The 26,995-nt window shown below is 44.3% G+C and overlaps 1 protein-coding gene across 4 annotated transcripts; it reads left to right on the top strand.

Annotated features, from left to right (window-relative positions):
* The first annotated feature begins 1,730 nt into the window (after nt 1-1,730).
* Nucleotides 1,731-26,399, top strand: LOC103722769 (F-box protein At3g12350). Of its 4 annotated transcripts, none has more exons than XM_008813445.4 (3): nt 1,737-2,808; nt 2,900-3,318; nt 25,325-26,399. In XM_008813445.4, the coding sequence occupies exons 1-3, from the start codon at nt 1,936-1,938 to the stop codon at nt 25,416-25,418; spliced, it is 1,386 nt and encodes a 461-aa protein (XP_008811667.2). In that variant the 5' UTR covers nt 1,737-1,935; the 3' UTR covers nt 25,419-26,399. The 4 variants fall into 4 exon arrangements, with proteins under 4 accessions (XP_026666444.1, XP_026666445.1, XP_008811667.2 ...); XM_026810642.2 differs by lacking the exon at nt 25,325-26,399 and adding an exon at nt 5,110-5,385; XM_026810643.2 differs by lacking the exon at nt 2,900-3,318 and having other exon boundaries at nt 1,731-2,808; nt 25,325-25,455.
* Nucleotides 26,400-26,995: the final 596 nt, after the last annotated feature.

Here is a 26,995-nt window from a genome sequence, read left to right as displayed (position 1 = left end):
GCCTTTTGTAGCTCTGCCTCATTTTTTTGGATAGAAGCTATGCCCGGTCAAAGTCTTACCTAAAAAAAAAAACTTTCGATTTGACCAGTCTATTTTGGAGCATAAATAATATAATTGTGGCTTGATTCAACCTCTACCTAAAGTTGTAGATCTCGAAAAGAAACCTAATTTAAAAAAAAATTTATCTCAATAAGGCATTGTATGACCAAGTTATGGCCTCTGAAAGTTTGGCACGCAACTTAACTTTTTAATGTAATGGATCTCGCTTATGAACCCTATCCACTCCTACTTATAGTGGCCAAAGTGCTCCACATCGAGTCTAGTGATTCTCTTGGATATCCATAGTGGCCAAAGTATTCTACATTAAGTTTGGTGATTCCATTGGATACTCGTAGTGGCCAAAGTGATCCACATTGAGTTTAGCGATCTTCTAAATACTTGTAGTGGTCAAAGTGGTTCATATTGAATCTAGTGAACCTCCTAGATCAAAGATGCTGCAAGCCTTATCCTTAGAACCGGTTCCATTTATTTCCAGCACAGATTTTATTTCCTGGTCTGTCTTTTGGCCATAAATATAAAAGCCAGCAAACTAATGACTAATGTTGTTTAACTTAAAAAAAGATTTTTTGCATGTATATCCTCCAAAATATATAAAATTATATGAATACCCTTATAAAATTGCTATTTGCATGTATACGCTCATAAAATACTTATTTTGCATGTATACCCTTCTTACTTCATTATATATATATATATATATATATATATATATATATATATATATATATATATATATATATATATATATATATATATATATATATATCCACCCATACCATCTAATGCCATTAAAAAATAAACAATTTAACATTGAAATGACTGAAATACCCTGATGGTTACATGCAAAAAGAAAACTTCATGTAGATATACATACAAAGAGTAACTTTGAGAGGGTATTCATGCAATTACGTATATTTATGAGGGTATACACTTAAAATAATAATAATAAAATAGTCAAAATCTAATAAAAAATAATTCATCAATAAAAAAGATAACAAAAAAGATTAAATCATGTTAATTTCAACTTTTACAAAATTCTTGCCTCAAAAATAAACCACAAGTCAACATTTACAAATCACTAAAAAAATATTTTATTAATTTAAGCACATATAATTAATTTAAATTCGATATGCTTTAATCTTTTAAAAATAATGAAGTATATGTAGATGAAATAGATTCAATAATGATAATGATATCAAAATCAAAATGGATAATAGTATTACCAAAATGATCATCTAATATTCCAACTTGACCGAGTCAAGATCTTAAAAAAAAAAATTAACAATGTAACTCAATTTTTTTTTGACTTGTTAATCCAATTGAATCATAAGAACTTGATAAATTTCGATTGAATTTTGTTTTTTTAATGTATACTCTTCTAAATATAAATTATATGAATATTCTTATAAAGCTGCTATTTGCATGTATACCATTATAATTATTTTTTATATCTACTCATAAAAATATTTCGGTCATTTTACTTTAAGTCGTTCATTTTTTAACAATATTAAATGAAACAAATATGTATAAAAAATAAAAAATATACATATAAATAATAATTTTATAAAAATATTTATATAATTTTATAGATTTAGAATGATATATATTTAGACTTTTTTTTTTTGATATGTTAAAAAAAAAAAAACAATTAGCCTGGGGACTTTGATGAGCTGATTAGAATATTCCATCAATGTTTCCCCATCTCTCGGTTCGGCGGTGGTACCGGCGAAAGCCAAAACGCCTCGTAATGCCATTTTTTATCTTTTCCGCGAAGCTCTGTTTCCGTGTTCCCCAATCCATTGAATCGATCACGATCCTCCTCGGCTCTCGCCTCCATTTCTCCATCACCCGCAAGCCCTAACCCCAATCCTAGCAATGGCATCGCCACCGCCGACCTCGTTCTCCGACTTCCCAGAGGACGTGCAGCTCAACGTGCTCTCCTTCCTCTCTCCTGCCGAGGTCTCCGCCTTCGCCTGCACCTCCCGTCGCTTCGCCGCCCTATGCAGCGCCTCCACCTCCGACAGCCCCGTCTGGCTCGTCATGTGCGACCGCCGGTGGGGCTCTAAGACCCTGATTCGCTCCTGGGCCTCCGGCGGCGGCGGCGGCCGCGTCCCCTACGCCCGCCTCTATCGCACCCTCGACCGTTGGGAGAGCCTCATCGGCTTCTGGCGCCGCATCGGCCAGGGCACTCCTGGCACCCCGCCCCTCGTCTTCTTCGAGTGGGGGCCCTCCTACATCACCGGATCCCGCGTCTCCCCCTCCGCCGAGACCGGTACGTACGGCGTCCTCAAGGTTCCCTTCCTCTGGCTGGGCCTTTCTGCCCATGGCGATCCCGTGAGCTTCCTCCACCCGGGATCCCGGTTCGAGTCACCGGGAGAATTCTTCAGTTCGGCTTCAGGGCCGTCGTCGGATTCCGATTTGGTGCCGGTGACCGTTAGTTTTATGGGCTGCAACCATTTTGTTGTGGAGGAGAACCGTAGCTTCTACGCTGAGGCTCGGGGTGGCGATTCAGGGGTTTTGGATGAGGTGGCAGAGATCGAGAGTACATCACCGCCGGACCGATTGATGTCGGAGATCTACCAGTACTTTGCCAACCGGATGAGCCCGGGCGGTGACAGGGCTTCCAGAAGGCAGAGGAAGAAGGAAAGGGAGAAGCTTGGAAGGAGGAGACTATGGGAAGCTGAGCATTTCGTGAAGATTGTCAACTATCAACCCACCCCTTCACGGCCTTTGCAAGGCTTATGGAAGGTGCTTGTTTCTCTCTGCGTGTTATTTTATGTTGGAAAAATCTGTTCTTTAGTTCTTTAACAGTTTTCTTAAACGACATTTCCTCCTGTAGGGGATTTGTGAGGACAATGTCCTGGATTTTTACCTTGTTTCATATGATGATGTCGGTGGAATAACTTGTAGACGTGTTGGTGATGCGGGGGAGCTATTCGCTGGTTATTCCCCTGTTTTCTGGACTTCAAACACCACATTTCTTGAATCCCCATTTTCTAAAGAGGAACAGGATCTGTATAGTAGCCGTGAGCACATACGTGCAGTGGCTTCGAATTGGAGCAACATGGACAGGGAAGTGGTCTCACGCATTCTCTGTATCAACTCCAGTTATGACCTGGTGATTCCAGATCTATCTGGTTCTTCTGGTGATCCAAGAAATGTGGAGGGAAGGATATGGGAGTATGAAGATGGGACTTTCGGGTTCGGGTTTTTTCGGAACAACTTTATCATTGACCTGAAGCATATAACTTTAAATGGGTATCTTCTTGATAACCTAGAGTATTGCTGCAATCATTCTAGTTTATAATGCTTGCTAGATATATCTATGTACAACACTGTTTATCTAGTAAGTTATAACTCTATGACTTGGTAATGTAAGTTTTATAATGTTTAAATAAATGACTTTCTTATAATTTTGTAAGTCATTGATTAGTTGCTTCAGATTCATATTTTGTCATAAGCATTTAAAGTGGCAAGATGATGTTGATGCTTGCATTGCTAATCTTTAGTCTGATTTTGCCTCCCTATTTTATGTATAGTAAATTTAACTGTGTACAGAAGTGATATCCTTATGATGAATGAGTAATAAGGGCAATACCAGTATAAGTTTTTCTTTTCCTTTTCTCCATAAAGCTAGTGTCGTTGTTCAATGGTAGGTCTATGAAGTAGCAGTTTGTTTCTTGGTCTATGCTTCATAGTTTAGCTTTTTTTTTTTTCACATCCATCATTTTTAGAATAGAAGGTGTGTTCATCCTCCAAGATTGCCTTGTGCAGCCAAATCAAGTCAAACTTAATGTAAATGCGTAATCTTTGAATCATTTTTAGTAAATGGAAAATCTTTATCTGGTCTATGAATTAAATGTGATATAATGCATGATACTGTTGCTTAGATTTCCAGGAAAAAGCTTTATGATTATAAGTTCTGATGTCCAAGTGTTTTCAACCTTATTATACAGGAAATGCAGAAAACAAGTCTAAGTATGAGGATTAAACTGTTAAATTCTTGAGATAAAGTTTGAACAAATTTTGGGATATTGCATGAATATGGTGCCAAACTATTGGCCATTTAAATAGCTTCATGAAACAGTTCACATGAGCTTTTAGCTCCTAATCATAATTTGATTTATGTCTCATATCCTTACTTGCCTATAGCATAGCAGCATGACTCTAGAAGAACCTGACCTGATCGACAAACCTCTGAAGACTCAACAGTGATGGTTAACTTAAGATTCTCCTCCACATACCCTGGTAATGAACCTAAGGAAAAGTAATTTTCAAATCCAAATTTCAAATTGATTTTTAATCCTTTTATATTTCTGAGTAATGTCAGACGGACCAAATACCTTAGAATCAATGGGACAATATAAGGTTAACACCTAAATTGTCAAAATATAAAAAAATATTATAAGCTTCTCACTCTAAGGATTTAACCTTTCTGCAAGCTACTTTATGAGGCCTTAACCTGAGACTCTGTGATCTTATTGATTTGGAAATTCATTAGGTGCAATCTGCATGACCTTTTGGTCCCACTTTGATATCTTGAAAAGGTTGACTATGTTAATTATTCTGGATACATCATGCTCTTAGGAGGAACAACATATGTTGCTATGGCCATCCTAAATATGTGGTCCGCTGTAGGGGTGTGCACGATTTGGGACTGATTGGTTTAGAATTATTTTTGAAACTAAACCGGTTTAAATCGTTTCTTGAAACCGAAACTGAAACCGAACTGACCACGTAAAAAATTCAGTTCAAACTGACCCAAAAAATTCAGTTCGGTTTGGTTCAAGTTATCGGGTTGGATACGGCTGGGCTAAATGGGCTTCTATCAGATGGGCTAGGCTAAATGGGAGCTCCTGAGTGGGGAGAATGAAGACCTTATCCAGCTTCCATCAGACAAGGCTCTTTGAACTAATCCAGCTTTCCACCCTCTTATGGAAAAATATGCTGCAGTACAATTCTTCTTCTTAGTTTGTTTACATTGTTATCAATTTCTTAATAGCTGATTTTTGAGTTCTTTTTTGACGGTTTGGTTGATTGCTATTGTAGGATAAGGATGCTTTCTTTGCCGGCTATGCTGAAGCCCACATGAGTTGGAATTATCTATGCCTGCATTAGATAATCCAAGGGATCATGTCTTTGGTGCATGAGTCGTTGGTTGATGACAAGTAGCTAACATCTGTTCTACATTCATAGCAGAATATTGTTCGTCTGGCTAGACAAATGGATTAATCTGACAAGCTCTAAAAGAACAGTGAGCATCCATAGTACATACAAGAGTAAGAAGAATAAGATGATAGTGATAAGTTGTGCTTAAGCCTGTAATAGCAGTGGTGTTTATAGGGTGAAATGGTGGGATCAATGGATCTATTGGTCTTATGAGGCCATGACTAAACAACACCTGACAATGATGGAGCAACTTAAGAGGGGTGAAAGAAAGTGATGAGAAATGATTGGAAGCTTCTGTTTACCACACCAGGGATTATGATGCCAAAAATATAATAACTCAAGTAAACAATCTTGATGACAATAAGAACAGAACTGGTTGCTGGAACAAGATGAATTGGTAGAAATCCAAACATGTCCATAATGAAACCACGAGGAGCATAGAGTTTGGGTGGTGACAGATTTGATAAGATAAAATCACAGGCAAAATATTTTTTGATTCCAGATACCCAATGAAAATAGTTAGATATGTAAAAGACTGCCATCGTCAGCTGCTAAATCTTAAGAACCATGAAAAGCAGGCCAAAATCTAGCTCATAGTGACGTGACTATTCACCATTACAGGTTCTAAAAAAAATTCTGCTGCAATTATCTTAATAACAACTCATTTTCTTAAGAACAATATTCTGCTGTAATTATCTGTTGCAGGCATAGGTATGAACTTGGTCAAAATAAAAGATCATCATAAATGATAGCCAATTTCAACACATGAGATGTTAGAATGTGCGCCAAAACAAAATCAGGGCACATGTCCATAAATGAGATGGCACAAATTGTACAGCAACATGATATTTCATGAGGCAGAAACATAAAGAAAGCAATGATAAGGTGTAATGCTCATACAAACTCTAGGCCCAGAAATCACAAGCAACACATTCGTTGAGTCAAACAATGCATACAGATAGAGAAGTTTTTCTCATATCACAAACATTCAACCCTTTCAAAGTAACGTGAACCTAAAAAAATTGTCAGAAACATACAGAAGTCAGGCCATCATGTATCATCTTTGGGGGCGGTAACCTCAATAGGATCACCACGGTGATCTAAGATCTTCGGTGATCCGAATGCTGAGATGATTTGATCCCCAGTAATCTAAGATCAATGTGTTTGGTAGGCCATGGTCCAGTGATTAAAAATTTTCGAGTATCCATGAGTAACTTATTTGGTGTGGTACAGGGATCCAAGATCACCGACCACATAATACCACAAATACCCATAATATATCTTAGATGGATTTTTTATGTGTTTTTAATTCTCATGAATCAAAAATGTAAGTCAATATGCTAATTCCTATAATAGCTCCATAATTTTGTCACATATTCTACTTTTAGTAGCCCTTATCATATATTTATTAATCATATAAAATATATTATAATAAAATATTAATATATTTGTCAATATATTAATTATTATTATATTCTATAAAAATATATTTATTACTCCTATAAATTAGTAATCTTATAAAAATATGTTATTTTTCATTATAGAATTAATATTTTTATTTATACTAATAATATATTTTTTAGTACTAATAATTATTTTGATTAAGAAAATAAGGTAAATAAGAGTAATATATTAATTATTTTCATTATATAAATATAAAATATAATAATACATTTCTACTATAATTTAAAATTATCATTCAATAATAGTAGGATAATAATATGATTAGTAATATATTATAATATAATATATATCATTAATATAATATATAATATCAACATAATATTATATATATATATAACATTGACATAATATATTATGGTATATTGATATATCAATTTTTTTGCTAAATTGAGGGGTATTTTTGTCTTTAACTTTCAATCCAGGATCACTGTCTTGGGGTGATCTTGGATTTCCGACCTCAAGGATGGGTATCCTATCATCGAGTTGGGCAGTGATTTGAGGAGTGGAGGTAATTTAGGATCACCGCCACGTAGGATCACCATGGTGCAACCAAACGCGGTGATCTCATCATCTGCACCCACATCATCCTGGGACGATCACCCCATACCAAACGCCCCCTTTGAGTAATGAACTTTAAGTAATGAATTGTATATAATCTACAAGCTATAATGGACTGGACTGCAGAGAAATCTTTTGTGCAGCAAATCACGTATCATCTTTTCTACCTAGAGTTGGGCAACGGGCCGTGCCGGGCCGGCCCGGCCCAGGCCCCCCGGGCCCAAATTCTAAGCGGGCCGTGCCTGGCACGGCCCGTGAGGCACGGAAGGCCAGCCCGGCCCGGCCCCCGGCCCCTCTATTGGTGGGCCGGGCCGGGCACGGCACGGCACGGGCCGTGCCAGGCACGGCCCGTAACGGGCGCAAACGGGCCGTGCCAGGCACGGCCCGCAACGTCTCTAAACGGGCCGTGCCTGGCACGGCCCGTAACGGCTCCAGACGGGCCGTGCCTGGCACGGCCCGTCTGGAGAGGGGGAGGGAAAATAGCCGTTTCCAACGGCTATTTTCGGAAAAAAGTCGATTTTACCCCTCCCAACAGTCCAATAACGGCTGAATGGAGGGGTATTTTGGGAAAAAAAATTTTTGGGCTTCTATAAATAGCCCATTCCTCCCTCATTCTCACCACACCAAACCTCTCATTCTCTCCTTCTCTACTGCTATTATTTCTCTCCTCTAAAGTGCTCTTCTAGTAATTTAATTTTTAGTTTGTTCAAGTGCTACACAAGAGGAGGTTCCTGTTGAGAAGAGAAGGTCGCTTCTGTTGAGAGCACAAGAGGAAGCTCGGAATCTCGGCTCTGCCTCTGCCCTCCGACCCTCTACTCAATTCCTCCTTGCGGTTAGTTTTTATTTTTTGAATTAATCATAGATATGTCATCTTTTGAGGAAAGTCAGTTTGGCATTCCTGTTTCTGAGGGAGAAGAAACTAATCCCCAACCCCCTGTTCCTAGTTCCTCTAGAACTGGTGAACCGAGTGAAGGTCAAACCTCTTCTCGTAAGAGGACTAGTACTGTATGGAATGAATTTGATAGAGTTATGGTTGAGGGAGTCTGGAAAGCTAAATGTAAAAAATATGCCAAACTTTATAGTTGTAGTAGTAGTGGGGGAACAGGGCATTTAAAAAGACATCAAGAGAGTCATAGGATGCATGATTCTCATGCTCAAACTCAAAGTAGCCTTAATATACAAGGGGGATTACTTGTAGGTAATTTTGCATATAATCATGAAAATCAAAGAAAAGCACTTGTAAAATGGATAGTTAAGGATGAATTACCTTTTAGTTTATGTGAATCTTTTAATTTTGAAGAATATGTTCAATTAAACCTACAACCTGCTTACAAAAGAACTAGTAGGCGTACATTTAGAAGAGTAGCTATGACCAATTTTTTAGCAATGAAACAAAATTTAATTGAAACACTTTCTACTTTAAATGTAAAAATTTCATTAACTTCTGATATTTGGTCAGCATCTGTAGGTAGTAATTGTTTTATTGCCATTACTGCTCATTATATTGATAATGATTGGCAATTAAATAAACGTATTCTTGCTTTTCGTGCTTTTGATTTTCCACATTCTGGGCAACAAATTTCAAATATAATTTATCAAACTGCATGTTCATATAATATTAATGATAAAATTATGTCTATTACTTTTGATAATGTATCTAATAATAATTCTGCTGTTGTATTATTAAAAGACTCATTGCATCCCATATTAGATGGAAATTTACTGCATATTAGATGTGCATGTCATATCTTAAATCTTTCTGTTCAAGCTGGCATGGGCATGATTCAAGATGTGATTTCAAAAATTAGAAATGCAGTTTCTTTTATTCATGCTTCTAGATCAAGACTTCAAGAATTTAAGGAATTATGCATAAATCATGGTAAACGTTTTAAAAAATTTAAACTTGATGTAATTACTCGTTGGAACTCCACATATAGCATGATACATGATGCATACCCATATAAAAATTTATTAAGTGCATATATTAATGATCGTGGATTAGGATTTACATTGACTGAAACTGATTGGAATAAAGGAAAAATTTTGGAAGATTTTTTGCTTAGTTTTTATAATGCTACCAATGTTCTTTCTGGTATTTATTACCCTACTTCATGTTCATTTTTACAACAAGCATATATAATTAGTCAAAAATTTGCAGAACATAGATATGATGATGTTTTAATGCCTATTATTCACCTAATGGAATCTAAATGGAATGAGTATTGGGACAGGATATGTCCTATGCATAACTTAGCTGCTGTATTTGATCCTAGAGTTAAATTAAATGGCGTGCTAATTTTACTTGATGCATACGCTGAAAATATGAATCAAGATGCTGAATCTGCTAAAGATGAGGTAAGACAACTTCTTTATGATATTTATGCTATATATGATGAAAAAATTCGTGGATCTAGAACACAAATACAAACCTCTATTCCTCCTTCTAGTAGTTCTCGTTCGTCATCTATTTTTTCATTCATTGCACAGAGAAGACACACACATGCTTCAAGTTCCTCTTCATCTTCTTCATCTTTAAGTAGTGAACTAGAATTTTATTTACGAAATGATCTTCAGTCTGCATATGATGAAAATCAAATAGAGAATCTAGATGTATTATCTTGGTGGAAGAGTGTTAGAAATCAATATCCTGTTATGTCTGCAATTGCACGCGATATTTTAGCTGTGCCGATGTCCACGGTAGCATCGGAATCCGCTTTTAGTGCAGGTCGGCGTGTTCTTGACGAAAAGAGAAGTAGGATGACGGGCGAAACGGTGGAGATGCTTCTCTGCTTCAAGGATTGGCTGGATGCTGAGGCAAGACTTCAAGATAAAGGTGGACATAATACAACATCTTCTGATGATGATGATACAAACACTACTGAAGACTGAAGACTGAAGACTGAAGACTGAAGAGTGAATACTAATTCACTGAATCACTGATGATTAGTAAGATTTCTTAATTTTTTATAATTGTACATTTTTATTGTATTCTGGAGGTCAGACCAAGGTCCAAACCTCGGCCCTTTCTTAGTTTCTTATTGTATTCTAGAATCTAGAGGTCAGACCAAGGTCCAAACCTCCCTTCATGTACCATTTTGATTTAAATTAATAAACTGGTAGGGGTCTATGCCAAACCCCCCACCATTAAGGTGGCTTTATATTCATAAATCAAGATTTCTTAGTGTTCAATATTTATTAATTTATTAAAAAAATTTTATCGGGCCGAGCCGGGCCCAGGCCCGGACCGTGCCAGGCTCGCGTGCCAGCCCGGCCCAGGCCCTTATGGGCCGTGCCGTGCTGGCCCGCGGGCCGTGCCGTGCTTGGCCCGCGGGCCTAGACCGGGCCGTGCCGGCCCAGGCCCGAAGCGCTGGCCAGGAACCTCTAGCCCAGCACGGCCCTATCAAAGGGGCCGTGCCAGGCACGGCCCGGCACTGTAGCTGGCGGGTGCTTCGTGCCGTGCCGTGCCGGGCCGTGGGCGGCCCGGCCCAGTGCCCATCTCTATTTCTACCACCACATGGTTCCTCATGGCAACCAGACTGAAACAATTTTGTGCAGTACTCAGCCCTATATAAACATATAATAAATAGTTTCAATAATTACAGCAGAGAAGGGAATAAAAAAATAGTTATATTGATGAGATCCATCCAGATCACAAACAAGCCATGAAGAGCGGGTAGGCAAAGTTTAATTATAAGCTGTAATTTTTCATTCATTTGCAGAACATGATACATAAAAGATTTCTTAGTGATAACTAAAAATAACAACTAGTTCTTCATTTCAACTGAAAATCAACTCTTGTTTTGTCTACCATTATTTTATCTTTTACGTCACTCTCAATTGTCCTCACCCTTGAAATGAAGAGTAGATCCTAGGTCTATGATGATCCCACCAGCCAATTCCTGATATCAGTAGACATAAGTTTCCCAATAACATATGTATAACACCATGACAATAAGGTGTTTCTTCAAAGAGAGAGCAAGATCTTATGTCACTGCTAGAAAAAGAAAACAAATTATTTTAATAAAGCATTATGGATATCCATGATGTTACACCTTTAGATGAAATAAACGGACATGCATATCAAATACATTCAACTCGTGAGGAACTTGCTATGTTGAACTTCTTAAAGCTTTTTAAGATCCCTCCCTGAAGTCATCAAAGAATGCTTCATCAAACCAGTTATTGATTGACCATATTCATCGAACCAATTAAGATTTTATGGCTCCTATAGTGGGGGATTTTGAGCAATGTGAAGCGTGATGGAGAGTGTTTGAGGATTTGTAGCAAAGTGGTGGTGGCAGCAACTGTTCTGGCAGCCGGGGAGGGACCGGTGGCGGAGATGATTTGGGGGGGGTGGGGAGAAGGATGGTGGAACAGCGTGGGTTCATGGTTCCATGTATCCATGGTTCTATGAGCAGAAACTAGGGCTTCAAACATTTTTATGAAGAAGCAGAGAGGAGAAGATATCTCACTTAAGCGAGGGGTTGGAGGAGAAGGGAGGCGAGGGAGAGTGTCGGATCTATTCTCTGCTTCATTGAGGAGAGTGGGTGAAGGCAATCCCGAATGGAGGACAGGCTGAGTGGGAGGAGACCTTGGAGAGGCGAGAGCACGATTGGGGGTGGCAAGGGCTGTTGAAGTGACTAAACCACTGAAGCTTGTACAAGTGAAATGGTTTATATATGTGTGTATATATATGAATATCCATATCTATATCTATATCTATATGTATGTATCTATATATAGCAGCAGTTTAGGCGGCTGGGGAGGAGTTGGGGGCGGAGATCATGGGGGGAAGAAGGATGGCGGAATGGCGTGGGTCTATGGTTCCATGTATCCATAGTTCTATGAGCAGGAACTAGGGCTTTAAACATTTTATGAAGAAGCAGAGAAGAAGAGAAGACATCTCACTTAAGCAAGGGGTTGGAGGAGGAGGGAGGCAAGGGAGAGTGCCGGATCTATTCTCTCCTTCGGCGAGGAGAGTGGGTGAAGACAATCTTGAATGGCGGACGAGCGGAGTGGGAGGAGATCTAGGAGAGGCGAGAGCACGATTTGGGGTGGCTAGGGCTATTGAAGTGGCCGAACCACTAAAACTTGCACGATTTGGGACGGTTCGTCCGGTTCGGGACGTACGAAGCCATACCAATGAAAACGAACCCCGTCAACGGAGGAGAAGGAGAAGGAAAGAGTAGAAAAGAGCGAGAGCGAGCGGGGGAGGGAGAGGGAGAAAGAAAGAGAAAGGGAGGTGGAAGCTAGTTGGCGGAGGCCAACGAGCCGCGCGAAGGAGGCGAAGGAGGGCTCCCCGGCCGGATCCCCCATTTCGTTCAAAATAGGGGTCTGGTCCCTTTTTTATTTTTGTGACTTTTAAGTGAAGTCGGATTTTCTGTTTCATTTGCCGACTTCACTTAAAAGTCACAAAAATAAAAAAGAAGCCGGACCCCTGTTTCAAAAGAAACAGAAAATTCGTTCGCGGAGCCCTCCTCTGCTGCCTTCACACAGGTTGTCGTCCTTCGCCTGCCTCCACCAGCCCTCCGCTGGCCTCCACCAGCCCTCCTTCTCTCTCCCTCTCTCCCCCTTATCTCTCTTTTGCAAATTTGAATCGGATACTTGTTCTCTGATAGTACTTACTCTTATAGAAGTTTCTCGATTTCGAAATGTCTCGAAGCCTTGAGCAATAAAAAAAAGTGGGATCCTGTATTTCCGGGATTGGATTTCATATTATATATATATATGTATATGCATACATATATCTATATATTTATATATATATATATATATATGTGTGTGTGTGTATCTATATATATATGTATATATATGTGTATCTCTCTCTCTCCATATATATATTTATATGTATATATTTATCCATATCTATCCATCCATCTCTATATGTATACATGCGTATGTGTATCTGTATATATATAAATATGTATGTATATATATGTGTGTGTATATATATATATGTATATATATATATATATATATGTATATCTCTCTCTATATCTATCTTTCTATTCATCTATATGTGTGTTTGTGTGTGTGTGAAGAAATAACCGGTTCAGGTCGGTTTTGCTATTTGGTCATTTTCTTGCACACCTCTAGTCCACTTGTCCTTTTTTTTTTAAATTTGTTTAATGTGCTCACTAGCAAATGCTCTAAATCATCAACTTATTGCATTTTTATATATGTTGAAAACCTATGCGTCTGGTTGTCAAAATGTATTTACATTTTACTCTTTTAGCCTCCTCTAGGTCATGATCTGCTTCATTATGTTTTCTACAGTTAATAGCTGTTTTAATACTGAAAACTTTGATAAAGTAACTGCATCAATCATATGTTTCTGGCATGATAAATAGACACCAACAGAGATATAGCTGGATAGGGAGTAGCCAACCTTCTTCAAAATTTAAGACGGACTTACATGTATGAGGATCTTTCAGGATAAATTGATTTTCTGTAGTAAAAATGTGATACAGAAATAATTTGAATATTGAATTAGATATGCATTGTTGTGGCTGTATATATATCGCCGGGATGAGGGCTGTGCGTAATGTCATAGATATATTTTTGCTTTTTTTATCTTCTCAAAGCTGGCAGAAGTGCATGACAAGTATATTAGCAGGTATAGGTGATTGGAATTTTGAGAGGCAAATATTCAACACAGATACTTCTAGTTCATTAAAATAGTAAACCACTATAGTGCTTGAGTAATCATGTATACATGATTGCAAAGCGAGATTTTATTTCTGATGTATGCTTCATTTAGTTTGAAACTAAGCTTGTGAAGTACTGGAATCCATTATTCTAGTTGATGGTGTGTCAATTGGTTTGGTTATTTTTCCATTTATTTTGATTTTTAGGTATTTTGGTCATGGGGTTGCTATTTTCCAATACTGCATGATAATGAAGGTATGTTAATGGGGTGAATGGCAGCCAAATCCCACTTGTAATGGGTCATTAAAGAGTAACCAGGAGTGATGATGTATCCTTGTTGTTATGTAATTAATCAAGTAGATTGTCAAAAAAGTATAAGGTAATTGGTCATTGGAGAGTTATTAGTAGTATCCCTAGAGTTATTATCTGTTGATTTATTAGATCTATTAGGTAGTCAAGGTCAAGGAGTTAAGAAGTAGTGGGTTGTTAAGGACTCATTAATATTATTTCAGGAGTCACAAGTGTTTAGGGTAATTTGGGTGCCATAAGAGTTAATAGATTACTTGCAACTGATGCTCCTATACATTATGTATGTAGTGGTTCAGTTTCTTACTTTCTTTCTTGTCACTCCCTTGTGCCAATATTCTCGTCTTCTTCCCTCTTCCATCTGTGACCCATAAACTTTGTTCTAGGATGAGCTCTCATCATCACATGGATAGAAAATTGTATCTACTTGAGGGCATCAGATGTGGTACCCAGATACACTTTTCCTTGGTTCTTTTGTGTTTCCATCAATTATTACATTTCCTTCTGTTTTTCACTGCACTTTTATGATTATAGGTATGGTCATCATTTTCTATTTCTAAAGAAGATAATCTTTTTTTTTCATTATTGGCTATGTTTGGTATAATGTTGTCATTTTTGGGAACATGTCAGCTACTAGTTGTACCTAGCTTTTATCTCAGGAAAATAACAAACGAAAACATGGACAAGTTTGACTTTCTTACATATCAGATTTCTAGAGATTCAATTTCACTTACCTAATAAATGTGGCAGCTACTTACAAGCTATCCAATGTTCTTTCAATTATCTCCCCTTGATTAAGGTAATATCATTATCATGCTCAAAATGAAAACAATTTCTACCATCTTGTCCCAACATAATCTCCTGTTTTGCAAGGAATACTTAAAGAATATAAAGACTGTTTCAAGAGAGCATTTTCACAAAGATGTAGCTCGCTTACAAGCCTAGCTAATGATAAACATGTTTTGATTTTTTCTTGGATAAGACCTTTCGATACTTGATTCTGTAAACTAATTGCTCGTGATAACTAGCTGAAGAGCTCTTATGCTCAGAGAATTGGCTGCCTTAATTTGCTGTTTGACTTTTGTTTCTTCATCTGTGCTGATGTAGGAAAGATGATCAGCTATCTTAGAAGTGACTTATTTGTTTGATGTATAGAAAACAAATCCCATTAGTAGAGGCATTGTCACTAGTAAGGTCTGCAATCTTGATATCGGGTACTGCATTGATATCTTATTGGTTGGGTATGGTATGGTTGGTACAATACGGTATGCACCCCGTACCAAAACAGCTATCTAATCAATTTTCTTCCTTTATCTCAGTGCACCTCAGTACGGGTTGGTGCACACCTCAATATGGGGCAATATGGGGCTTGAATTGATCCCAACTTGAGTTTGTACCAGTTTATACCTAGTACGGTACAATACGGCCATGCATTACTCTCCGATGTAATGCTTAGACCATGGTGTAAGGATACGACCATGCACCAAAATTCTTGATAATTTCTTATGTTTCTTGTAGGCTTGAATTTGATGTTTTCTTAAACTTATAGTAATTTTACCAAAAATGACAGTGGTAACCCCTCTATTCTTGAGGTGGAGGTTTCTCATGGCTTCCCGTCACATTAGGGTAGGGATTATTTTCTCTTATCCTCAAAGGAAAAATTAATAGATTTTATGTGTGAACTCTGCATTATCTTTCATCTAGTATTCAAATGTGCTACATGTCACTGCCCATTGTGTTGTATACCACTCTCTTATTTACAACTTTTCAATACGTCGGAGCATATGCATAATGGTCTGGTCACAAGGTTCTGTTGTTGCCTCAGCAAGTCAATCTGTAATCAAATCCCATATCTGTTGGCTGATTGTATACTTGGTCTATAGCTTTCATGTTTTACATTTTCCACTTGCTTTGTGGTGTGTAATAGTTTCTTATGACAGGGAGTCCGTCCTCATCGTTGTAGCACTTTCTCCCATATCATCTAAGAGATCCTTGTTTTCTACCTTTTATGATACCTTGCTCCCATCCATTTTTTAATGATCAGTGGCCGAGCAAGCCAGTCAGCATATGGTTGTTGTTCAGAACAATACCCCAAGTTAAGCACATCAATAATGCTTATTTTTCTTTAAGAGTATGCATTGTATTTATCGGTCCTCCTTGCTGATTGGGTTGTCAACATCACTATTGTTGGTTTTTGCTGGTAGTTGGTTGAGAATGCACCCTAAAAAGGCCTTTCTGTTTGGCTTATGCTGTCCCTACCAGGATCAACCATCACCTACTATGGTTGATTCTCTAGAATCAGGTAATTGTAGTTGTGCCTTTGTGCAGTCAGTGGAAACTTGCTTACTGTATAGGCAGTTGCATATTTGACCTTCTGTTGAATGGTGTCCAAAGTAGAAGAAGAATTGCAATTTGTTGCAGCTCTGTAATAAACGAGTTATTTCATAAAGCTGATGAAGAAAAACTTTCTACCTAAGCCTTTATAGGATAGGTTCCTAGCAACAAATGCAGTTTTCTGGAACAATACCTAATAGTAAGTAGTTCAATAAAGTGCCTGGGATCACTAAAACCAAGACAGAACTCCTTTTAGCTTGCAGTCCACCTGCTTTGCTTCTTCACCTTGAAATTCATGACCTGATGCTGGATGAGGAAGTCAAGGTGGTCTTCCCTGATGGGACAGCACTGGGTTTTATCCCCAACCTCCTGAGAGAATAGATAATATATTAATCTCCATATGATAGCTGCCTGCTTATTGACATTTGTTTAAGATCAAAGAGCCTTTTCTAGCGTGGACATGCCTTTTCAAGTTAATTATTCCACCTAGTGAATGAAAGCACTTTGACTGAGGCATCATATACTAACTTCTTTTAGCACCACCCAAGGACTTGTTTTAATCTGATTCAATGTTCAAAACCATTGAGTAAAATGTGTTTCTGCTCCAGAAAATGCAGCAAAAGCATTGGGAGCACAAGAAGTTTAATTGCCTTCTTCCTTGGAGGATAAGTTACGTGAAGCCACAAGAACAGCTGGGAGAAAACATTTTAACTTTAAAAGTGAGGATTAACTTCTTCAGTGTGGTAACACCACTTATATAAGCTTGAGAATCCATGTCCTGCACTGCTATCACATTTGAATCCATAAGTTGTAGGACTTAACTAGTGCAGACTTTATTAAACCACCCTTGGGCAACAGAAACAAACCAATATGCCATGATTGAACTTCTTAATAAATATAATATTAAACACAAAATTTATCCAGATCCGCCTGGTGTACATATATATGAATGTCATTAGGTCCTACTGTCAATTTTAATGTGACAGATGAAACTACTATCTTGCTTCCCAGTTGAAGAATTTTGACTATTGAAAACTGCATAGCCTTCTACATTGGTCGCTCCAGCTTGGGCCGGTAGTTTTGGTATCTCCTTACACCTGCAACCTGTTTTACATCCACTTTGGTCTTAATTCTGGTCATCAGTTCGAGTCTGTTATGGAGATTGTTTAGAATTCTTTTTACTGAAATAAAAATTTCAATTGTAAATGCTATCAGAGTTGTAATTTCAGAGACTTCATTTGGCGAAGCACATGAATACAAGATATTGTAGTGACGTTTGTTGTTTAATGCTTTGAGATTGTCAATGCAGTTATATTCAGTTGTAAATGCCTCCATCAATACTAAGAGCAACGTGTTTTTGAGAAGTGCGTGATGTTTTTCTCATTGTTAACGCCGATCTAGGCGAAGGAAAGTCCCGGCGGTGCGGGGCCCGGCAGTCCAAGGGTTCCGGGCTGCGGGGCGAGCAACTGTTTTCACCGAAGGGAGAGCTCTGGGGATTGCCAACGGCTAGTTGCCGGAGTTCTCCTTTCTCTTTGTTAACGCCGATCTAGGCGAAGGAGAGTCTCGGCGTTGCGGGGCCCGGCAGTCCAAGGGTTCCGGGCGGCGGGGCGAGCAACGGAAGTTTGTTTTCGGTGTCTCTCAGAGCCACCCCGCTCATCGTCCTCTTCCTTGCAGGGTGTGCGATGGAACGGAAAGGGAAGTAACCGACGGGGACGGCATCGGAGGGATCTGCGAGAGGCAAAGGTAAGGGTTCCGGTGCCTGGACGAGGCCGGGGCCGTGGGTAACCCAATGGCCCATGGCCGCGGAGGTGGAGCGGCTGAGCCGCTGCTTCCCGGAGGTGCTTGTCCTCCCGGAGGGGCCGATCGTGGCGGCTCGGCTGGAGTGGGAAGGGCGGGCGGCAGTGGCCCGTAGTTTCGGCCGCCGTGTCCCAGCCGAGTGGTGGCGAAGGACGTCGCCGCTCGGATAAAAGCGAAGGAGGTGGTGGCCGTCCCGCTAGCGGACGGCTACCTAGCCTTGCGGTTCCGGTCGACGGAGGACCGGGACCGGGCGCTGAGCGAGGGCCCGTGGGTGGTGGCGGGGCAGTTACTCGCCATGAGCCCATGGGTTCCGGACTTCGAACCCGGGGAGGAGGCTGTGCAGACGGCAATGGTGTAGCTTCGCCTGCCTCGCCTGCCGCCGGAGTACTGGTCGACGTCGACCATCCTCCACATCGCCGCTCGGGCGGGCCGGCCGGTTGCTGTGGACGGCGTCACCGAGCAAAGGCAGGCGATGGGCTTCGCCCGGGTGAAGGTGGCCGTCGACACCTCAAAACCCTTGCTACCGGGGGTGTTGATCCAGGGGAAGACGAAGGTGAGGTGGCAGCCCTTCGTCTTCGAGAATGCCCCGGCCCTCTGCTCCCGGTGCGGGCGGATGGGGCACGAGGCCGTGGCCTGCCGATTTCCGGCGATCGCTCGTGTCGGGGGGGGGGGTACGGCCTCTGCGGAGGTGGATCCGGGGGAGGGCGGGCTTGCTCAACCGCCTCCGGACGATGGGGGAGGTCCAGGGACCGATCTACGGCCCCTGGATGGTGGCGTCGCGGCAGAGACTCCCGCGGGAGAATCGGCCGCCGCGGCCGGAAAAGACGACCGAGCCACAACCGGGGCCCGGGTCGTCCTCGACTCGGCCGCTATCTCCGGCAGCTCGCCCACCCACGCCGGTGTCTCCGGCGGACACCGACGGCTGGCAGAAGCCAGCGAAGGTGGCACGCCGCCGGTCGCCACTGGCCGTTGGGGGGGAGGGGCACCCGGAGCCTCCTTTCGGCCCCCTCCAGGCGGACTCGGCCATCGAGATCCTGGCCGAGTCAGGGGACCCGGAACCGAGTCGGCGACCCGGCAAGGCCCCGGTGCGGGCCGATCCGGAGCCCAGCCGGGCGGCTACGGCCCGGGCCAAAACCCAAAAGCGGCCCAGGCCGCCGGCGGGCCTTGGCCCGCTTGGGGTCCCCGGACAAGGGGCCCATCAGGCCCACACAAATGTGGGCCGAGGAGCCCAGCGTACCCGGGCCTACAGGCCCGGGCGCCGGGGTCGCGGGCCGGCGGGGGCGCAGGCCGCTGGCGTGGCCCTGGCCATCGGCGCGCCCCGCGCCGCTGGCGCGCCACTTTCCGGGCCCCGCGCTACTGGCGCGCCACCCACCTGGGCCGCGCCGGGCGCTGAGATCGCGCCCGGATCAGCGCCTGGCGCGCTGGTGGCTTTGGTCGCAAGGGCCCAGGCTCCGCTGGGCCCGTGCGAGGAGGCGCGCGGCCAGCCTCTCCTAGCCGCGCGGTCTGATCAAGGGAAAGGGGATTTGGGCCTTCAGGCCCTCCCCACGGCTTGTCCATTGGGCCAGGGGGGTGCAGGTCGAGAGGCCCAGTTACATCGGGTCTGGGGAGTCATGATGACCTCGCTCTGCAGGGCCAGAGCGAGGAACTGGTAGGGCCTTTCCGGTACAGCCCTCCTTGTGGGGGGAGTGACTTGGTGCCTGGGCCTCCCGTGCACGACAGCCACGCCCTCCTCACGTCGGATGTGATGCGTGAGGCACAGCCTTGGGACGTGCAGATGGGCACTGATCCGGATGGAGTTTTCCGATTCGGCCCTCTGCCTCTGGTCGAGGGAGAGCAGGGAGTGGCCACCTCCAGTGGGAGTGGGGCGGGGGGCCACCTCCAGTGGGAGTGGGGCGGGGGACCACCCCGTGCCGCTCCCGGAGGGGTGTCAGGTCGTGCCACTGACGCCTGGAGGGGATACTGACCACACGACTGTTGTACAGCGCGTCAGGGCGGCAGTCATGCAGGTCATATCTGATGAGCTCGTGGTGGGCCCAGGTAGCGTGCTTGAGGCTGGCCCCGCGTTCCAGGGGGAGGATGGGTCTGAGGCTGACTATGTGGACTGTGATCCATGAGGATCCTCGCCTGGAATTGTAGGGGGGCGGCCAAGCCGTCCTTCATGTCTTCCTTCAAACGGTTAGTGCAAGTTCGCTGTCCGGAGATCTGCTTTCTGAGTGAGACCAGGCTATCTGGTGAGGGGCTTGCACGTCTGAGACGGCGCCTGGGGAGGGACTGGGAGACATATGCAGTTGAGTCCCAGGGGCTGTCGGGAGGTATCCTGTTCCTGTGGAGGCGGGGGGTGGCGACTTGTGATGTCTTCCACAACTGCCCCCAACAGGTGATTATGATTGTATCGGCACCAGACACCGCCCCATGGGTACTGTGTGGGGTGTACGCGAGCACGGACTACAGGATCAGGAGAGTCCTCTGGCGAGAGATCACCAGTCTCACTGCCCAGGGTGTCCCGACTGTTGTAGTTGGTGACTTTAACTGCATCCTGAGATCGAGTGATAAGAGGGGTGGGGCTGCCTACATGGATAGAGCGGACAGGAGGGAGTTTCGCGACTTTGTATCGCGTATTGGTCTGGTGGACTTAGGTTTTTCCGGACCTCAGTTTACTTGGTGCAATAATCAGCTCGGCAGTGCGAGGGTTTGGGAGCGTCTAGACAGGGCCTTTGCGTCCCCGGACTGGATCCTCCGCTTTTCCACCTGCAGGGTTAGTCACTTACCTCGGATCGCCTCGGACCACTGCCCCCTGTTGATTTCTACATCATCGGGACCTTGTCATCATAGCCCCTTCCGCTTTGAGAAGGTTTGGCTATCGTACCCGCAGTCTTGGGATATTGTCCGTGATGCTTGGCGCACTCCAGTGCGGGGGGATGCTATGCACCGGATATCACGCAAACTAGAATTGGCTAGGAGGCGCCTCCGGCGATGGAATCGCGAGGTTGTGGGCGATATTTTTCGGAGAGTTGAGGGGGTTGAGACTGCGATTGCTGAGTTGCAGAGGAAGGAAGATCTTGAAGGTGCGCTCTCGGAGGATGGCATGGGTGACCTCCGGGGGCTTCTAGCGACTCACCACTCACTACTACGGCAGCACGAGATCTTCTGGCGTCAGAAATCCCGGGTTCAGTGGGTGCATGAGGGGGACCGTAACACCAGCTTCTTCCACCGGACGACGGTTATCCGGAGGCAGCGGAGCATGATCCACTCATTGCGAGATGGGTCCGGACATCGGGTGGAAGGTGAGCCTGCCATCCGACAGACCCTGCTGGATTTCTTCCGTGCCAGATGGACGGAGGACGAGGACTCCGACGATAGAGTCCACCCCCTGAGGGTGGATGCGCGAATCAAGGATGATGAGAATGCAGCCCTGGTCCGACCGGTGTCGGCTCAGAAGGTACAGGAGGCAGTCTGGGCCTTGGCTCCAGACAAGGCCCCGGGACCGGACGGTTTTCTCCCATTTTTCTTCCGACAGTATTGGGGTATCATTCGGATAGCGATGGTAGAGGCTGTTCAGTGTTTCTTCTCTCAGGCGATGATGCCAGGGGATTGGAAGGCTACCTTCATCACGCTCATCCCGAAGCGTCAGGAGGCAGCAGAGCCCAGTCACTTCAGGCCCATCAGTTTGTGCACAACCTTGTATAAGGTTGTGGCAAGAATAATGGTCGGACGAATGAAGCCCCTTCTGCCTGGCATTATCAGCCAGGAGCAGGGGGCGTTTATAGCTGGCAGAAACATTTCCCATAATGTTCTGTTAGCCCAGGAGATGATGTGGGATCTTCAGCGAGCATCGAAGCGACGCAGCTTGATGGCTATTAAGCTGGATATGGAGAGAGCTTACGACAGGGTTAGATGGAGTTTTCTTCAGCAGGCACTGGAGGCGTATGGGTTCCACAGGCGGTGGATTGGTTGGGTCCTGGGGTGTGTTAGGGGGCCAAAGTTCTCTATTTTGGTCAACGGCACACCGTCACCTTTTTTTGAGTCCACTATGGGGCTGCGTCAGGGATGCCCTCTATCACCTTATTTGTTTATTATTTGTGCTGATATTTTGTCTCGTGATTTGCAGAGAGTGAGTGCTCGCAGGGACTTGGAGGCCTACGTCCCCGCCCCGAGGGCTAGTCCTCTATCTCACTTACTCTTCGCTGACGATTGTCTTTTGTTGGCCAGGGCGCGGGTCTCTGATGCACGGGTCCTTCGTAGGGTGGTGGCGGATTATTGCGCGGCGTCAGGCCAGAGAGTTAACTTCCAGAAGTCAGCTGTTCACTTCAGCCCGAGCACGGAGAGTAGGGTCAGACAGGAGATCCGAGGGATTTTGCAGATACCTGAGCAGGAGGAGACATTGACCTATCTGGGACTCCCCATCATAGGTCGCAGACTACGGGTGGCAGAGTGCTCCAGTCTGGTGCAGCAGGTAGAGAGCAGGCTGGAGGGATGGAGAGCGGCCTCCTTATCTATGATGGGGAGACTGACTCTGATCAGATCGGTGTTGGGGTCCATGCCAGTATATCTCATGGCCAACACCGTGGTTCCGAAGACGATCTTGCTAAGAGTCGAGCGACTGCTGCGGTGCTTCCTGTGGGGGTCACACGGCGGAGGTCGCGGGGTGCATTTGGTGGCCTGGGAGCATGTCTGCCGACCTACCAGTGAGGGCGGTCTCGGGGTGCAGTCCCTGTTGGAGCGGCGTGAGGCCTTCATCGCTCGGCATGCAGCTCGGTTTCTATTAGAGCCACATGGGTTGTGGAGTCAGGTGATGGTAGCCAGATATGGCCGCGAGGGCTCAGGGGTGGCATGGAGAGGGCGGCGAGTTTCCTTCATGTGGCGTGAGATTGCGAGGTACCTGCCGACGGTGTCAGCAAATACCAGGTAGCTGATAGGCGATGGGCGGAGTATTGATGTGACGACGGACCCATGGATTGATACAGTTCCACTGAGGTGGTGGCCGACCACGGTCGATGTTGAGGCAGTAGAGGGGCTGCGGGTCTCCGATCTTCTTGCCCCGGGAGAGTCTGGGTGGGATGACGCCAGGCTACGACAGCTGTTCGGAGGACACTTAGCTGAGAGGATCCGGTCCATCCCGGTGCCTGGATGTGGGGGGCCAGATGTCAGGATTTGGGGCACCTCTTGCCGGTCCAGCATTAGACTGGGAGATCTTTCCCGGGTTATCCAGCGAGAGCATGAGTCGGGACGGGATTGCACCTGGATCTGGAGGTCGGGGTTTCACCCGAGAGTTGCACTCTTCCTATGGAAGGTGGCGTGGGACCGCCTTCCGACGAGAGCAGTGCTGAGCAGGCGAGGTTGGGGGATCCCAGCGGAGTGCGGTACATGCAGTGTCGAGGAGTCGGTCGACCACGTGCTCTTCCAGTGTACGTGGGCGAGGTCGGTATGGCAGTGGGCAGGGATCCCGCGAGAGGTTTGGAGTGGAAGGCTCCAGTTTTTACAGATGATACAGCAGTGGTTAGCCTGCCCTCAGACATGTCGGGAGGCCATTAGAGCGACCTGCACAGCTCTCCAGATCTGGTTGGCCCGGAACGCCCGCACCCTCGGTGAGCGCAGGGTGTCACCGAGGTTTGTAGCGGAGTTCGCGCGAGCACAGGCATTGGAGATCAGACCCTCTTCCGATAGACCTTCGATAGCTTGGGACACCTGGGGTTCCCTCTCTGCTTCGGCAGCTTCTCAGATGGTGTTTTTCACCTGGGAGCCCCCACCCCCGAGTTTCCTCAAGGTCAACTTCGATGGATCTGTACAGGATGGAGGTGCGCGGGGTGGTGCGGGTTTTGTGATACGGGGCCCGCACTCCAGAGTGGTGGCAGCAGGTGACTGTCAGTTGTTCGGCATTTCGGTCCCCGGGGCAGAGCTACGAGCTGCTTGGGCGGGTCTTCGATATGCGAGGCAGGTACTGCGGGCTGGCTCGGTTGTCTTGGAGGGCGACTCGGCCACAGTCATCAGGTGGATCCAGGAGGGGCTGAGGAGTGTGGGCACAGACCACCCCTTGATTCGGGACATTGAGATGATGTGTGGGGTTGGGGTGGCCGTCGAGGCCAAACATGTATTCAGAGAAGCCAATGGGGCGGCCGATTGGGTGGCTGCCTTTGCGGCTTACCATTCAGGGTACACCCTTTGGGTGGGGGAGGCGGAGATGCCATTGGCACTCCGTGAGCTAGTGTATTTTGACCTTATTGGGTGTATTCATACACGTTGTGTATGATAACCCGCTTTCAGCAAAAAAAAAAAAGAAGTGCGTGAATCCAAGATCTGATGTTTTCGATGGTTTGCTTAGACGAAGGATATCTACCTCTTTTAGGAATTTTAGCCAGTCTCTCAAAATAGTATTTAGTATGTTATCTTTAAATTAACTAACCTAGTTGCAAATAAATGGGTTTTAAACTTAGCAGACAGGGATGCTGTCTACTCAGGTACAAGTTAAACTGCCATTTGCATTAAAGTTCTCTTCATCTTTTGGCACTTGATTTGAGAATACTCTCTCATTGACAAAGAAATGAACTGGCTTTCTCTTCATGCCACAGATAACTGTTGAATTGCAATTTATTTTGCAAACCCAGAAGTTCAGTTTGGTAGTTTTACCCATAATTACTGAATAAAAAATATTTCGTTAACAAATGAACAATTTGGTAGAGGCCTTTGAGAATGTGTTTGTGGCCCTAATAGAAAACACTCTGTTTATGAGGAAATAATCCCAGTTTACTTTCATGAGTTATATGAGATTCGTATGTGGGATCATCTGGGGGCCAAACATTTGGTGACATTGCATTATGAACGTAATTGATTTATTGCATCACAGGGAATTAATAAGTAACTGATTTTTGTGAATGTTGCAGGAGCTTGTTAAATGTGATGTAGGTGATTATGGCAATAACCGATTGCTCTTTTTCAAAGTAGAATTGGAATTAATATCTTGATTAACTAAAATGCATCCCACTTATCATAGGAAACTGCCTTGGAAGGGAAAGAGTATTTTGTGTGTGTGGTCCAACTTTTCTACAAGAACGGGCTTTTCCACAAGGACAACCTGGTGCAATTGATGGAATAGATGTTGTCTTTCTCTTGGGAACAATGGACTTTGTTGGTAAGATATTATATTTGCGGTAATTATGTTATCATAAGCTATTAGGGTGGTGAGTGATTAATTGGCATGCAGCATAAAGTGGCAGCGTAACTCCATAAAATTATGAGAAACTTAGGATTGTTCCAATGTTCAGCAATATCTGATTGCTCGAGGTGGTGTGATTATGCCTTGTATTTTGAGAGAATGGCCTTCTTAGGAAGTTAGATGATGCAACGTTGGTGATGTTTCCAGAAATCTTGATTCTCCTTAGCAAATTAGAAATGCAAGGCTACTGTAAGATCTTATGATATATTTTTTTATTTACTTCTCTTCCTAATAATTTTCTTATATTTTTGCTCTTAATTTAGGAAGTTGGCAGTTATCTTGTCTCATCACTATGGCCTTTATATTTTGAATTTGTCCATTGATAACCGTCACTTCACCACCCATGAAAAGGGGAAAAAGAACCTTGATTAATCAAGGGATATCAGCCATTGATGTAGGATGAGCTCAATTCGTCACTGATAGCATCAAACACGGCTGCATGATTACTTCTGTATGTAATTATGTATAGTTGTGATGCTTTTTTGAAACAAAACTATCTATACACATCTGATCGATTTTTACTAAGGACCCTGAATGGCCATGATGACAGAATGATATTGACCTCAATTTTTCTGTGTTGTACCATATATCTGTAAGCTGAGCACCAAGTGTCACCAGAAACTTCCACTGTGGGGACTGCAGGAACTGGTGTTTTTTCATTATAAGTCATCTTAAAACCTTGATTCTGTAATGTAAATTTGGTTCTGAACATTGTCCCAACAATGGACAGAATGTGGTCTCTGTTGGTCCAAAGACAACTAGAATGTGTCGTATTGGTTTCATGTGGATGCAGGTGGAAGGTGCATATTGTATTTAATATTTGTCACTTTAAAGGTGATCATGACTGCTTAAAGAAGTGACAGAAAAAGTATGCCAAACGGCTAGTTAGAGCGAGAAGCTCCAGCGAAGTGCGAGAAAGTTAACGGCTAGCCGGCGGCGTCTCGTCGGTGCTTGGCTAGGTCCCTGCCTTCCGGTGTGGCATCCACGGCGGGCGGGCGGGGCGGTGTGAAACACAGGAACCTGGACTTCCCCTCTCTGCGCGTGCTCTCGGCTTCCGGTGGTCCTCGAGCGGCTGGGGGAAACCCTATGGACCGCAAAGGAAAGGCGCCGGCTGGGAAGTCGACGGAACCGACGGGGAAGACGACGGAGGGAGCGGCTAGAGGACCAGGTAAGTCCAAGTCATTTGGGCGCGGTGGTAACTCCGGCGCTTGGTCACGGCCGGGGCCATGGGTTACTCAACGGCCCACAGCCGAGGAGGTGGAGCGGTTGAGCCGCCGCTTCCCGGACGTCCTCCGACTACCGGAGGAGCCGATAGCGGCGGCCCGGCTGAAATGGGAGGGTTGTGCTCTGCTGGCGCGCAGCTTCGGCCGCCGCGTCCCGGCGGAGTGGGTGGCCAAAGATGTGGCCGCCCGAGCTAAACTGAAGGACGTGGTGGCCGTCCCGCTCGCG

The sequence above is a fragment of the Phoenix dactylifera genome, unplaced genomic scaffold, assembly GCF_009389715.1.
Source record: "Phoenix dactylifera cultivar Barhee BC4 unplaced genomic scaffold, palm_55x_up_171113_PBpolish2nd_filt_p 000438F, whole genome shotgun sequence".
NCBI classification, from domain to species: domain Eukaryota; kingdom Viridiplantae; phylum Streptophyta; class Magnoliopsida; order Arecales; family Arecaceae; genus Phoenix; species Phoenix dactylifera.
This window is presented reverse-complemented; position numbering and strand designations above follow the sequence as displayed.

Coding starts and splice junctions, on each gene's coding strand:
- LOC103722769 (XM_008813445.4), top strand. CDS start 1,936: ATGGCATCGCCACCGCCGACCTCGTTCTCCGACTTCCCAGAGGACGTG. Junction 2,809..2,899: donor CTTTGCAAGGCTTATGGAAG/GTGCTTGTTTCT, acceptor TTCCTCCTGTAG/GGGATTTGTGAGGACAATGT. Junction 3,319..25,324: donor AAGCATATAACTTTAAATGG/GTATCTTCTTGA, acceptor CACTTATCATAG/GAAACTGCCTTGGAAGGGAA.